This window comes from Entelurus aequoreus, linkage group LG23 (assembly GCF_033978785.1).
Source record: "Entelurus aequoreus isolate RoL-2023_Sb linkage group LG23, RoL_Eaeq_v1.1, whole genome shotgun sequence".
Taxonomy (NCBI): domain Eukaryota; kingdom Metazoa; phylum Chordata; class Actinopteri; order Syngnathiformes; family Syngnathidae; genus Entelurus; species Entelurus aequoreus.
In genome coordinates this window covers 14447559-14460341 of record NC_084753.1, presented here as the reverse complement: position 1 = coordinate 14460341, position 12783 = coordinate 14447559, and the positions used below count along the sequence as shown (strand labels likewise).

Here is a 12783-nt window from a genome sequence, read left to right as displayed (position 1 = left end):
TTGGTATTCGGAGTATTTTCTGTCTCTGTCTTTTATGGCAGCTAATAGGTCCGGATTCATCCATGGTTCAGACGAGCTTTGATCCTGACTGTTTTCACGGGAGCCATGTCATTTAGTATCTTTAGGAACGCTGTTTTGAAGCGATCCCAAGCAACATCGACCAGGTTGCTCGCGAGCACAGGGTACCAGTCCCACTCATCTAATTTTAAATTGAAATTATCACGGGAGTATTTTTTAAGGGATCTGGATTGGGCTGTTATGTGGCCATTGGCTTTGGGTTTAGCTATTTTGCGGGTGCAGAAGGTTAGATAGTGGTCGCTAACACCACAGATCATGACCCCACTATTTTTTATTTTAGGCCGGTCTGAAGTGAGAATGAGATCTATGGTTGATTGGGTGGAATCACACACCCTTGTAGGTAGTGGTATTAGCTGGGAAAGACCGTGTAGATTACAAAACTTGCTGTAGGATCTGAAGACAGGCGCATCTCTGCGTTGAATATCTGTGTTCAGATCCCCAGTTATACTTTTCTCCACATTGTCTGCCCCAGCCAAGCACTCCTCCAGAGCCCCATAGAAATCACTCTGATTAGGGGGTCGGTAAACAGTCCCTATTGGTACCGGCTTAGCGATATCTGTGACTTATAGTTTTATACTGTACCTATAAAGGGTACTTAAATTGTTAGCATGCTGACAAGATAACACTAATGTACAATATCTATGACTTAGTTTATACTGTCCCTACAAAATGTACTTAAAATGCTAACATGGCAAATTAGCATGCTAGCATGATAATGCCAAGTTACAATATCTGTGACTTATAGTTTTATACTGTACCTATAAAGTGTACTTAAATTGTTAGCATGCTAACAAGATAATGCTAATGTATGATATTTATGATTTCTAGTTGTATACTGTACCTACAAAATGTACTTAAAATGCTAACAGTCAGCATGCTAGCAAGATAATGCCAAGTTACAATATCAGTGACTTCTAGTTTTACACTGTACTTATAAAATATACTTAAAATGTTAACATGCTAACAAGATAATGCTAATGTACAATATGACTTAGCTTTATACTGTACCTACAAAATGTACTTAAAATGCTAACATGGAAACAGTCAGCATGCTAGCAAGATAGAGCCAATAAACAACATATGTGACTTCTAGTTTCATACTGTACCTATAGTGTACTTAAAATGTTAACATGCTAACAAAATAATGCTAATGTACAATATCTATGACTTCACTTTATACTGTCCCTACAAAATGTACCTAAAATGCTAACATGGTAACAGTCAGCATGCTTGCAAAATAATGCTTCTAGTTTAATACTGTCTCTATAAAATATACTTAAAATGTTAAGATAATGCTAATGTACACTACCTATGATTTAGCTTTATACTGTACCTACAAAATGTACTTAAAATGCTAACATGGTAACAGTCAGCATTCTAGCAAGATAGAGCCAATAAAAAACATGTGACTTCTAGTTTCATACTGTACGTATAGTTTACTTAAAATGTTAACATGCTAACAAAATAATGCTAATGTACAATATCTATGACTTAACTTTATACTGTCCCTACAAAATGTACCTAAAATGCTAACATGGTAACAGTCAGCATGCTTGCAAAATAATGCTTCTAGTTTAATACTGTACCTATAAAATATACTTAAAATGTTAAGATAATGCTAACGTACACAATCTATGACTTAGTTTATACTGTACCTACAAAATGTACTTAAAAAATGCTAACTTGGTAACAGTCAGCATGCTAGCAAGATAATGCCAAGTTACAATATCTGCGACTTATACTTTTATACTGTACCTATAAAATGTACTTAAGTTGTTAGCATGCTAACAAGATAATGCTAATGTACGATATTTATGACTTCTAGTTGTATACTGGACCTACAAAATGTACCTAAAATGCTAGCAAGATAATGCCATGTTACAATATCTGTGACTTCTAGTTTTATACTGTACCTATAAATTATACTTAAAATGTTAACATGCTAACAAGATAATGCTAATGTACAATATGACTTAGCTTTACACTGTATCTATAAAATGTACTTAAAATGCTAACATTGTAACAGTCAGCATGCTAGCAAGATAGAGCCAATAAACAACATATGTGACTTCTAGTTTCATACTGTACCTATAGTGTACTTAAAATGTTAACATGCTAACAAAATAATGCTAATGTACAATATCTATGACTTAACTTTATACTGTCCCTACAAAATGTACCTAAAATGCTAACATGGTAACAGTCAGCATGCTTGCAAAATAATGCTTCTAGTTTAATACTGTACCTATAAAATATACTTAAAATGTTAAGATAATGCTAACGCACACAATCTATGACTTAGTTTATACTGTACCTACAAAATGTACTTAAAAAATGCTAACATGGTAACAGTCAGCATGCTAGCAAGATAATGCCAAGTTACAATATCTGTGACTTCTAGTTTTATACTGTACCTATAAAATATACTTAAAATGGTAACATGCTAACAAGATCATGCTAATGTACAATATATATGACTTACCGTATTTTTCGGACTATAAGTCACACTTTTTTGTCATAGTTTGGCCGGGGATGCGACTTATGTGTGAAATTATTAACACATTACCGTAAAATATCAAATAATATTATTTAGCTCATTCACGTAAGAGACTAGACGTATAAGATTTCTTCGGATTTAGCGATTAGGAGTGACAGATTGTTTGGTAAACGTATAGCATGTTCTATATGTTATAGTTATTTGAATGACTCTTACCATAATATGTTACGTTAACATACCAGGCACGTTCTCAGTTGGTTATTTATGCGACATATAACGTACACTTATTCAGCCTGTTCACTATTCTTTATTTTTTTTAAATTGCCTTTCAAATGTCTATTCTTGGTGTTGGGTTTTATCAAATAGATTTCCCCAAAAAATGCGACTTATACTCCAGTGCGACTCATGTTTTTTTCCTTCTTTATTATGCATTTTCGGCCGGTGCGACTTATACTCCGGAGCGACTTATAGTCCGAAAAATACGGTAGCTTTATTCTGTAAAATCAAGTTTTTATGTTCAATTTGGGGAAAAACATATATCAGTGGAATAAAGAACACAGTCATTCAACTTTTTCAGGTTGAATACAATTATGATTCAGTCTTGTAATTATTTTTGGAATTAATTCTTTATGACGTTCATATATTTTGATGTTTGTTTTTTTCCACGCCCCCCTCTCAGTTTAAGCCCCAAAATAACGTTAAAATTTTTTAATTAAATAAAAAAGCTTAAACTGAACAAAACATTTTACTGTGAAAAAATTTATTTCAATCTGAAAAAACCCAGATGCTCAAAGATCAAAATATATGAAAGTGATGAAGGAAAATAAACAATGTATTAAAAGAATTACCAAAGTGTATAGTAAGTATATAATTATGTGCACTGCACTTATTTTCATTTTGAATATCCAGATGTATATTTCAAAATTCAACATTAAAACTGAATTTTGCAGTTTCAAAGTCTATTCTTTCAAGTACAAAACGTCTGGCCGTAATATAGCTCCATACTGTTATAAAGTGCAAGGATTTGGTTTGAATTAATGAATTCAGTTAATTAAAACCAGCTAGCACCTAGCATGTAGAGAGAGTGCTAAATGCCCTGAATGAGCTGAGCATTTTGCTTCTACTTGAGTCAAATGTCCTAAAGTAACAGTAGTTGACATAAAGCACTACTTACCATGGAGGTCAGGAGTGTAAACACTGGCTACAAAGATGAGGGAAAAAGGCAGAATGCTGCGGAAACGTTTGTCAAAGGTAAACTAACAAACCAACACACAAATGGATGATAGACAGCAGGTGTGCTCCTCTAGCCCTGCAAGCACAGGAAGTGGAGGCCGAAGCCAAGAAAATAAAAGCACAAAACAGGAAATAAGTGGTAATACCGTATCCCTCTTGTTTATAAATGCCAATATTGTATCAAACACTTTTATTCCTCGCTGCACCTTGGAAACATGTTAGACTGCTTTTGTAACGAGCCTTAAAAGGCAAGCTTTTCTGCGACGGCCCAGTTGAACAAGCAGCAGTGTTGCAATTACAAACAGATGAACGGGCCCGCTTGTTTTTCAGGAAACACCCGACTTTGCCACACATGTCTTTAATCAGAGCCTCTCCTGAGAAGGTCTGAGGCCATTTTGCGTGTAAAAAAAAAAAAAAAAAAGGTGCCCGCAGCAGATCCATAGCCAAAAAAGCCTAACATAAACAATAAAGATGTGTTCCATATTTAGCCCAGCCACGAGTATGTGTGGCTAGACTTGTTTCCACCAAGAGTAAACAATATATGCTGCTCTTTTTACACTCGTTAGCCTTAAAACGTGTTTATTTTAGGTTATCCCCTAACTTGCATGTGCTAACAGTATTTGTTTGACAAACTGATCCTGTGGCCTCACTGTGACCTTTGAACTCAACTGTCCAAATGACAGAAAACTGGATACAAATTGTAGTAGTTGCAGTTTTAATGTGCAAATTGCATAATTCAGTACTATTCTTGGCAGCTTTTTGGATTACTCACATGCACAGTAGGAAGGGGAATCATATGGCCCCATTTGTCACGGTTTACCTGACATATGAAACGTGACGATTTGGCTGGGTGAACTATTCACTTTAGCAGTAGAGTGTTGGATATCTTAAAATGTGTTTTGTGGCAGTTCCAACTTTGACCACAGGGTCAGTTGCTATGTAGAGTGGCACTTTCCATCATTTTCAGCAGACTGCATTGCAAAAGGATTAATGGCCTCCCCTCTTCTGCTCACATAAGATCCAACCAGGAATGGGGCCATATGATTCCCTTCCTTACTGTATTAGTTCCCCTTTTTTAAAAATGTTTTTAGGGCTGTCAAAATTAACGAGTTAACTCATGTGATTAATTACAACAAAATGATCGTATTAATCATGAACACACTTAGATTAATCATGCAATTTATTTTTGGTTGTACAATCTCTCTGCTAAAGTCTTATGCCAGCAATTTAGCTTGTTTATACCGTATTTTTCAGAGCATAAGTCGCACAGGAGTATAAATTGCACCTGCCGAAAATGCATAATAAAGAAGGAAAATAACATATATATGTCGCACTGGAGTATAAGACACATTTTTTGGGGACATTAATTTGATAAAACCCAACACCAAGAATAGACATTTGAAAGGCAATTTAAAATAAATAAAGAATAGTGAACAACAGGCTGAATAAGTGTACGTTATATGACGCATAAATAACCAACTGGTATGTTAACGTAACATATTATGGTAAGAGTCATTCAAATAACTATAACATATAGAACATGCTATACATTTACCAAACAATCTGTCACTCCTAATCGCTAAATCCCATGAAATCTTACACGTCTAGTCTCTTACGTGAATGAGCTAAATAATTGTATTTGATATTTTACGGTAATGTGTTAATAATTTCACACATAAGTCGCTCCTGAGTATAAGTCGCACCCCCGGCCAAACTATGAAAAAAACTGCGATTTATAGTCCGAAAAATACGGCACATGTTTTAACCTGTGAATAACTTTCACAACATTAGCATGCTAACGTTTTACGCAAGCAATTTCGCCAATTCATATGTTTAAACTAGGGCCGTCAAAATGAAGAAATTAACTCACGTGATTAATCACAAAAAATATCGTATTAATCATGAACACACCTAGATTAAACATGCATTTTATTTTTGACCATACATGCACTCTGCTAATGTCTTATGCTAACAATTTAACTCAATTATACATGTTTATCTATCAATCACTATTTTCACACTTGACATCTTGCAAGTATGATAACTTCTGCTATGTTAGCAAGCTAACATTAGCATGCTAACGCATTTTCGCTAATTGATATGTTTAAACTAAGGCTGTCAAAATTAATGACTTAACTCACCTGATTAAACACAAAAATATCACATTAATCATGAACACACTTAATCATGCAATTTTGTTTTTGATCATACACGCTTTCTGCTTAAGTCATAGCTTTTAATTTAGCAAGTTTATAACTGTGAATCACTATTTTGACATTTCACAACATCTTGCAAGTATGTTAACTTCTCCTATGTTAGCAAGCTAACATTAGCACGCTATTATTAGCGTGATTAGGATTGTACGGTATACCGGTATTAGTATAGTACCGAGATACTAATGAATCATATTCGGTACTATACCACCTCTAAAAAGTACCGGACACACAACACTACTGAATGTAAACAAACGTCATTGGTGGATCTATACCTGACATCCACTGTAATGATACAAAGTACTTGAGCGTATCTAGTCGATACTACTATGATTACACCAATATGTTTTAGCATCACAAAATCTTCTTTCGTTTTTTAATATTTATATTATGTTTATAAACTCAGGAAATACGTCCCTGGACACATGAGGACTTTGAATATGACCAATGTATGATCCTGTAACGACTTGGTATCGGATCGATACCCAAATTTGTGGTATCATCCAAAACTAATGTAAAGTATCAAACAACAGAAGAAGTGATTATTACATTTTAACAGAAGTGTAGATAGAACATGTTAAAAAAGAAAGTAAGCAGATATTAACAGTAAAAGAACAAATAGATTAATAATTCATTTTCTACCACTTGTCCTTAATAATTTTGACAAAATAATAGAATGATAAATGACACAATATGTTACTGCATACGTCAGCAGCTAAATTAGGAGCCTTTGTTTGTTTACTTACTAATAAAAGACAAGTTGTCTAGTATGTTCACTATTTTATTTAAGGACACATTTGCAATAAGAAACATATGTTTAATGTACCCTAAGAGTTTTTGTTAAAATAAAGGAAAAAGTGCAATTTTTTGTGGTCCCCTTTATTTACAAAAGTACCGAAATGTATCGAAATACATTTTGGTACCGGTACCAGCACCAAAATATTGGTATCGGGACAACACTAATCGTGATAGAGTTCAGTCATATCGCTGAAGAACATAACATTAAAAAAAAACTGTTTACTGCTTTTTAAATCCAGTTTTCAACATTAGGAGACATATTTAGACATGAAATATAACCCTTATGCTGCCTGAGGCTGAGCCAATCAGTGGCCACAATACTGAATCGTGCGCTCTGATTGGTTTAATCTCATCTAGTAGTCAATACTACTGTAATATTGATATTTTTTCTTAGTTTAGCCATTTTTTTTTCTTAAAATGCTTAATTTATTGCAAAAATGTTTTAGAATATGCTTAAAAAACCCAAAATAAAACCTGCTATGTTGTACGGCGTATAAATAGCGTGGTAAAAAATATCCCCTTTCACTTGTAACTTTACTCTTCAAGATGCCAAGCAAACAGTAGGGTCAGCATTTCACCAGCAGCTGGCAAAAGACCCTCAAGCACTAACCCTGCACTGACCCCCACACTGGGCACACACTTCTGGCCCCATGTCTCCTGGCAGTGGGGTGTAAACATTTTCTTTCCATGTTCAAACACACACACGCACACAGACAGTAGGGATGGGCGATACAGAGTAAAACATGGCAACTCGTGTTGATACTTTTCTACTAAAAATGCTTCAAGATTATTGAACACATTTTTATTTGTTACCCTTAATAAAATCTAAATAAAAATAATTTAAGCAAGCTATTTTTTGTACTTCACAGAAAAGTGAATTCAATTACATTTAATGAGTTAACTCATGTGATTAATCACATAAAAATATCGCATTAATCCTGAATTAACGCAAATTAATAACCAAATATATTTTCTTTACATTAACCGAGAATGTTTAGCCAAAAAGGCAAGGTGGGTTGTTTGGCTTCAAAATACGCCTTGACGGGTGCGATACCACAGATTTTTCTATCCGATACCAAGTAAAATTCAGGCTGGTATCGGCGATACTGAACCGACGGTTTGTGCAAATATAGCTAACGTGTCTGCTAAACTTTTAAAAGTTGTGTATTTTCAAATAACATATCCATCTGGAAAAAAAAACAACAGTAAAAATTTAAGAAAAAAAGAGGAAAAAAAACTAAATGTAATGAGAAGAAGCTAAAATTTGAAAACTAATAATCAATAATAATATACTTAGTCAACTATAACACAAAGTTGTGTCTTGAAATATATATATATATATATATATATATATATATATATATATATATATATATATATATATATATATATATATATATATATATATATATATATATATATATATACACACACATACAGTCATGGTCAAAAGTTTACATACACTTGTAAAGAACATAATGTCATGGCTATCTTGAGTTCCCAATTCTTTCTACAACTCTTATTTTTTTGTGATGGAGTGATTGGAGCACATACTTGTTGGTCACAAAAAACATTCATGAAGTTTGGTTCTTTTATGAATTTATTATGGGTCTACTGAAAATGTGATCAGATCTGCTGGGTCAAAAGTATACATACAGCTATGTTAATATTTGGTTACATGTGTCTTGGCAAGTTTAATTGCAATAAGGCACTTTTGGTAGCCATCCACAAGCTTCTGGTTGAATGTTTGACCACTCCTATTGACAAAATTGGTGCAGTTCAGCAAAATTTGTTGGTTTTCTGATATGGACTTGTTTCTTCAGCATTGTCCACATGTTTAAGTCAGAACTTTGGGAAGCCCATTCTAAAACCTTAATTCTAGCCTGATTTAGCCATTCCTTTACCACTTTTGACATGTGTTTGGGGTCATTGTCCTGTTGTAACACCCAACTGCGCCCAAGACCCAAACTCCGGGCTGATGATTTTAGGTTGTCCTGAAGAATTTGGAGGTTATCCTCCATTTTCATTGTCCCATTTACTCTCTGTAAAGCACCAGTTCCTTTGGCAGCAAATCAGGCCCAGAGCATAATACTACCACCACCATGCTTAACGGAAGTCATGGTGTTCCTGGGATTAAAGACCTCATCTTTTCTCCTCCAAACATATTGCTGGGTATTGTGGCCAAACAGCTAAATTTTTGTTTCATCTGACCACAGAACTTTCCTCCAGAAGGTCTTATCTTTGTCCATGTGATCAGCAGCAAACTTTAGACGAGCCTTAAGGTGTCGCTTCTGGAACAAGGGCTTCTTCTTGCATGGTAGCCTCTCAGTCCATGGCGATGCAAAACTTGCTTTACTGTGGTAACTGACACCTGTTCTCCAGCAGCTTCCAATTCATTGCAGACCTGCTTTTTGGTGGTTCTCAGTTGACTCTAGTCTTGATCATCCTGACCAATTTTCTCTCAGCAGCAGGTGATAGCTTGCATTTTCTTCCTGATCGTGGCACTGACAAAACTGTGCCATGCACTTTATACTTATGAACAATTGTCTGCACAGTTGCTCTTTGGACCTTAAGCTGCTTTGAAATGGCTCCAAGTGACTTTCCTGACTTGTTCAAGTCAATGATTCGTTTTTTCAGATCTGTGCTGAGTTCCTTTGACTTTCCCATTGTCACGTTTGTAACCGAGTCTAATGACTGCATCACATGAGCCCTATTTAAATGGGCTCAGAGAAGTCAACAGGTGTCGTCAATCATAATCACTCACATGGAGTTAAGAGGCCATGCCATGAAGCTAATTTGATTTGATTGTAACTTTTCTACATCACCAAAATTATGTATACTTTTGACCCAGCAGATTTGGTCACATTTTCAGTAGACCCATAATAAATTCATAAAAGAACCAAACTTCATGAATGTTTTTTTTGACAAACAAGTATGTGCTCCAATCACTCTATCATAAAAAAATAAGAGTTGTATAAATTATTGGAAACTCAAGACAGCCATGACATTATGTTCTTTACAAGTGTATGTAAACTTTTGACCACAACTGTATATATAGATGCATTCATACATACATATATATATATATATATATATATATATATATATATATATATATATATATATATATATATATATATATATATATATATATATATATATATATATGTGTGTGTTTTTAGCATTTAAAAAAAATTAAATACTTTAGACACCCCTGATTTAAAACATTAGAAACTCACACAAAAAAAGTTTAGTTAGCTAATAAAAAAATAAAATAATACTAACGTATGACTTAATAAAAAATAAATAAAAAAACAACAATAAAAAAATGTGAAACTGAATATTAATATTTTCGCACAGGCAGAATTTTTAACACATTAGGTTATGCAGTGAATCATATTATTATTATTTGTATTGTGTTCTTACATGGGGAATACAACAATAGTAAAAATGCAAGAAAATAGAGGAAAAAAAAATTCTGTATCTAATGACAAAAAGCTGAAATAATAATTAATCAATAACGATTCATAGCACTAATATCAAAAACGACAATATAGAACAGTGGTTCTCAATTATTTTGTATCAAGTTTATGTATTCATTTATCAGCATGTGTCAAGATATATGCTATTAGGCTATTGCCTCTCATGACACCCCCCCCCCACCCCCCCCCCCCCCCCCCCCCCACACACACACACACCACGGCGCCCCCCATGGGGATCCGGCCCACTATTTGAGAAGCACTGATATAAGATAAAGTGAATGTTTATCTATTCATCTATCTGCATGTGTAAATATATACCATATTAGGCTTTTGGCTCTCACGCACCCCTTACTATTTGAGATGCACTAAAATAGGATATAGCGACTGATTATTTATCCATTATTTCTGCATGTGTAAATACGTATATACGCTATTGCCTCTCAGGACCCACCACTATGCTATGTTGAAATTGTAACTAATATTGATACTGTTGTTGATAATGTTCATTTTTGTTTCACTACTTTTGGTTTGTTCTGTGTCGTGTTTGTGTCTCCTCTCAACTGCTCTGTTTATTGCAGTTCTGAGTGTTGCTGGGTCGGGTTTGGTTTTGGAAGTGGATTGCATTGTTATGGTATTGCTGTGTATTGTTTTGTTGGATTGATTAATAAAAATAATGAAATAAATAAAATAAAATAAAATAAAGAATAACTACATAAATTTAAAAAAAAATATTGATTTTTAAAAAATGAGAATCGATTCTGAATCGCACAACGTGAGAATTGTAATTCCAATTCGAATCGATTTTTTCCCACACCCTAATAAATAACATCCTGTAATTTGATTTGGATATAATTTTTTTATCTTGATAGATTAAAAATTAACACCACTGAGTTGACTGATGAACATTATCACATAATTTATTCAGAAAATATAAATAACGACAAATAAAGTATATATACTGTTAACCGCAACAGGTAATTGTAAAAATAACCCAACAACATTATAATTTGTACATTTTCAGAATGTGCTTGTTCTATTATTAAACAAAGAAAACAATCTCAAGTTGTTTCTATTTTTAACTGCCGTTAAAGTACCACTGATAGTCACACACACTAGGTGTGGTGAAATTACTCTCTGCATTAGACTCATCCCCTTGTTCCACCCCCTGGAAGGTGAGGGGAGCAGTGAGCAGCAGCGGTGGCCGCGCTCGGGAATCATTTTGGTTAATTAGGAGTAGATTTTTCTCCATGTGGCCCCCGATCTGAAATGAGTTTGACACCCCTGCGCTATTGCCTCTCACGCCCCCCACCCTCCACACATATCGCCCCATTGATACAGAACAATGTAACGATATCAACAAAATGATAAAACCATCCCTTTTAATATTTGTAACTGTTTCAGCTAAAAAACAAACAAACAAAAACAAGTCTAATAACTTCTTCCCTGTGTTTGCACTACAACACTATCAACACGGGAACAAAACAACAAGTCATATGTATGCTAGCATCACCCCGATATCGACACTATTCGGCATCGACATTTGGATCGAGAAGACAGTTTAGAGATAGTGGGGAGGAAGTGTGAATTAATGACACTCACATCGCACGCAGACTTGAATTACAGTTACTTACAATGGAAAAAAAGAATATATTATTGAATGAAAGTTGATTGGGGAATGCGTGAACCTACCCCAGAGATGATTTTACACCGCTTGCTCTTCTTTTGAGTCATGTCCCTCTGACTCTCCGGCTCTAAAGACCCGAGCACGGACGCCGACTGCTCCTCCGCCTGCTTAGCTTCCATGCTGGCCGCCTGGGTGTCCCACGCCACAGACACCAAGTGTGTGTGCGTGTCTGCGTGTGTGTGTGTGTGTTGTGTTTAAAAAGTAAGAGTGTGTGCAAAGGGATGTGACCTTACAGTGTAGCGCCGCCTCGTTTCTTTGACGTCTGCAAAGTTTGTCCAAGTCGCGGGGGAAACACGCCAAGTAGGACGTTAACCGATTCGGATCTACTGTAAAACGAGTAAATGTCGATTTTAGTACTTTTAAACGTCAATTTAGCGATGCAGTCACTTATTTGTGCTCAGACGTGACTATAATCATTTACTTAATGCGGTTTAACGTTGGAACGATGTGTGGCAGGTTGAGTTTTGTCGCCACCGTGCGGTCAGACTGAATACCGCATTGTCACTTAAAAAAAAGAGATGTCATGTTTTTATTTATTTTAAAACATCATGTCCACTGGGGAGCCAGCGGAAAAGTATGGATCTGGTTGAAATGTAACCTTTTTTTTATGATTTTACATAAATACCAACATTTTTAAATGAGTCGGATGTGATTTGGATATTATAGTATGTTCCATTTTAAATGTCAGAAGATGTTTTATGGAGCTAATTTAGAACCAAAAATTTAAACTAACAAATCCAATTATGATGTTGAATTTCAGTGTATTTAAAATATCAATAAGTGCAAGCATTTTCTTTC

General features: G+C 34.7%; 1 protein-coding gene across 2 annotated transcripts in view; it reads right to left on the bottom strand.

Moving 5' to 3' along the window:
* enpp1 (ectonucleotide pyrophosphatase/phosphodiesterase 1) overlaps nt 1–12192 on the bottom strand; it is a 100638-nt gene extending 88446 nt beyond the window's left edge. Inside the window, exon 1 of one of the 2 annotated variants that reach the window (XM_062035030.1) lies at nt 11991–12192. In XM_062035030.1, the coding sequence (XP_061891014.1) occupies nt 11991–12104 (114 nt within the window). In that variant the 5' untranslated portion in view covers nt 12105–12192. Of the gene's footprint in view, nt 1–3749; nt 3905–11990 lie in introns of those variants that run through there. The other variant, XM_062035031.1, reaches the window with a different exon arrangement.
* Between the last annotated feature and the right edge of the window lie 591 nt (nt 12193–12783).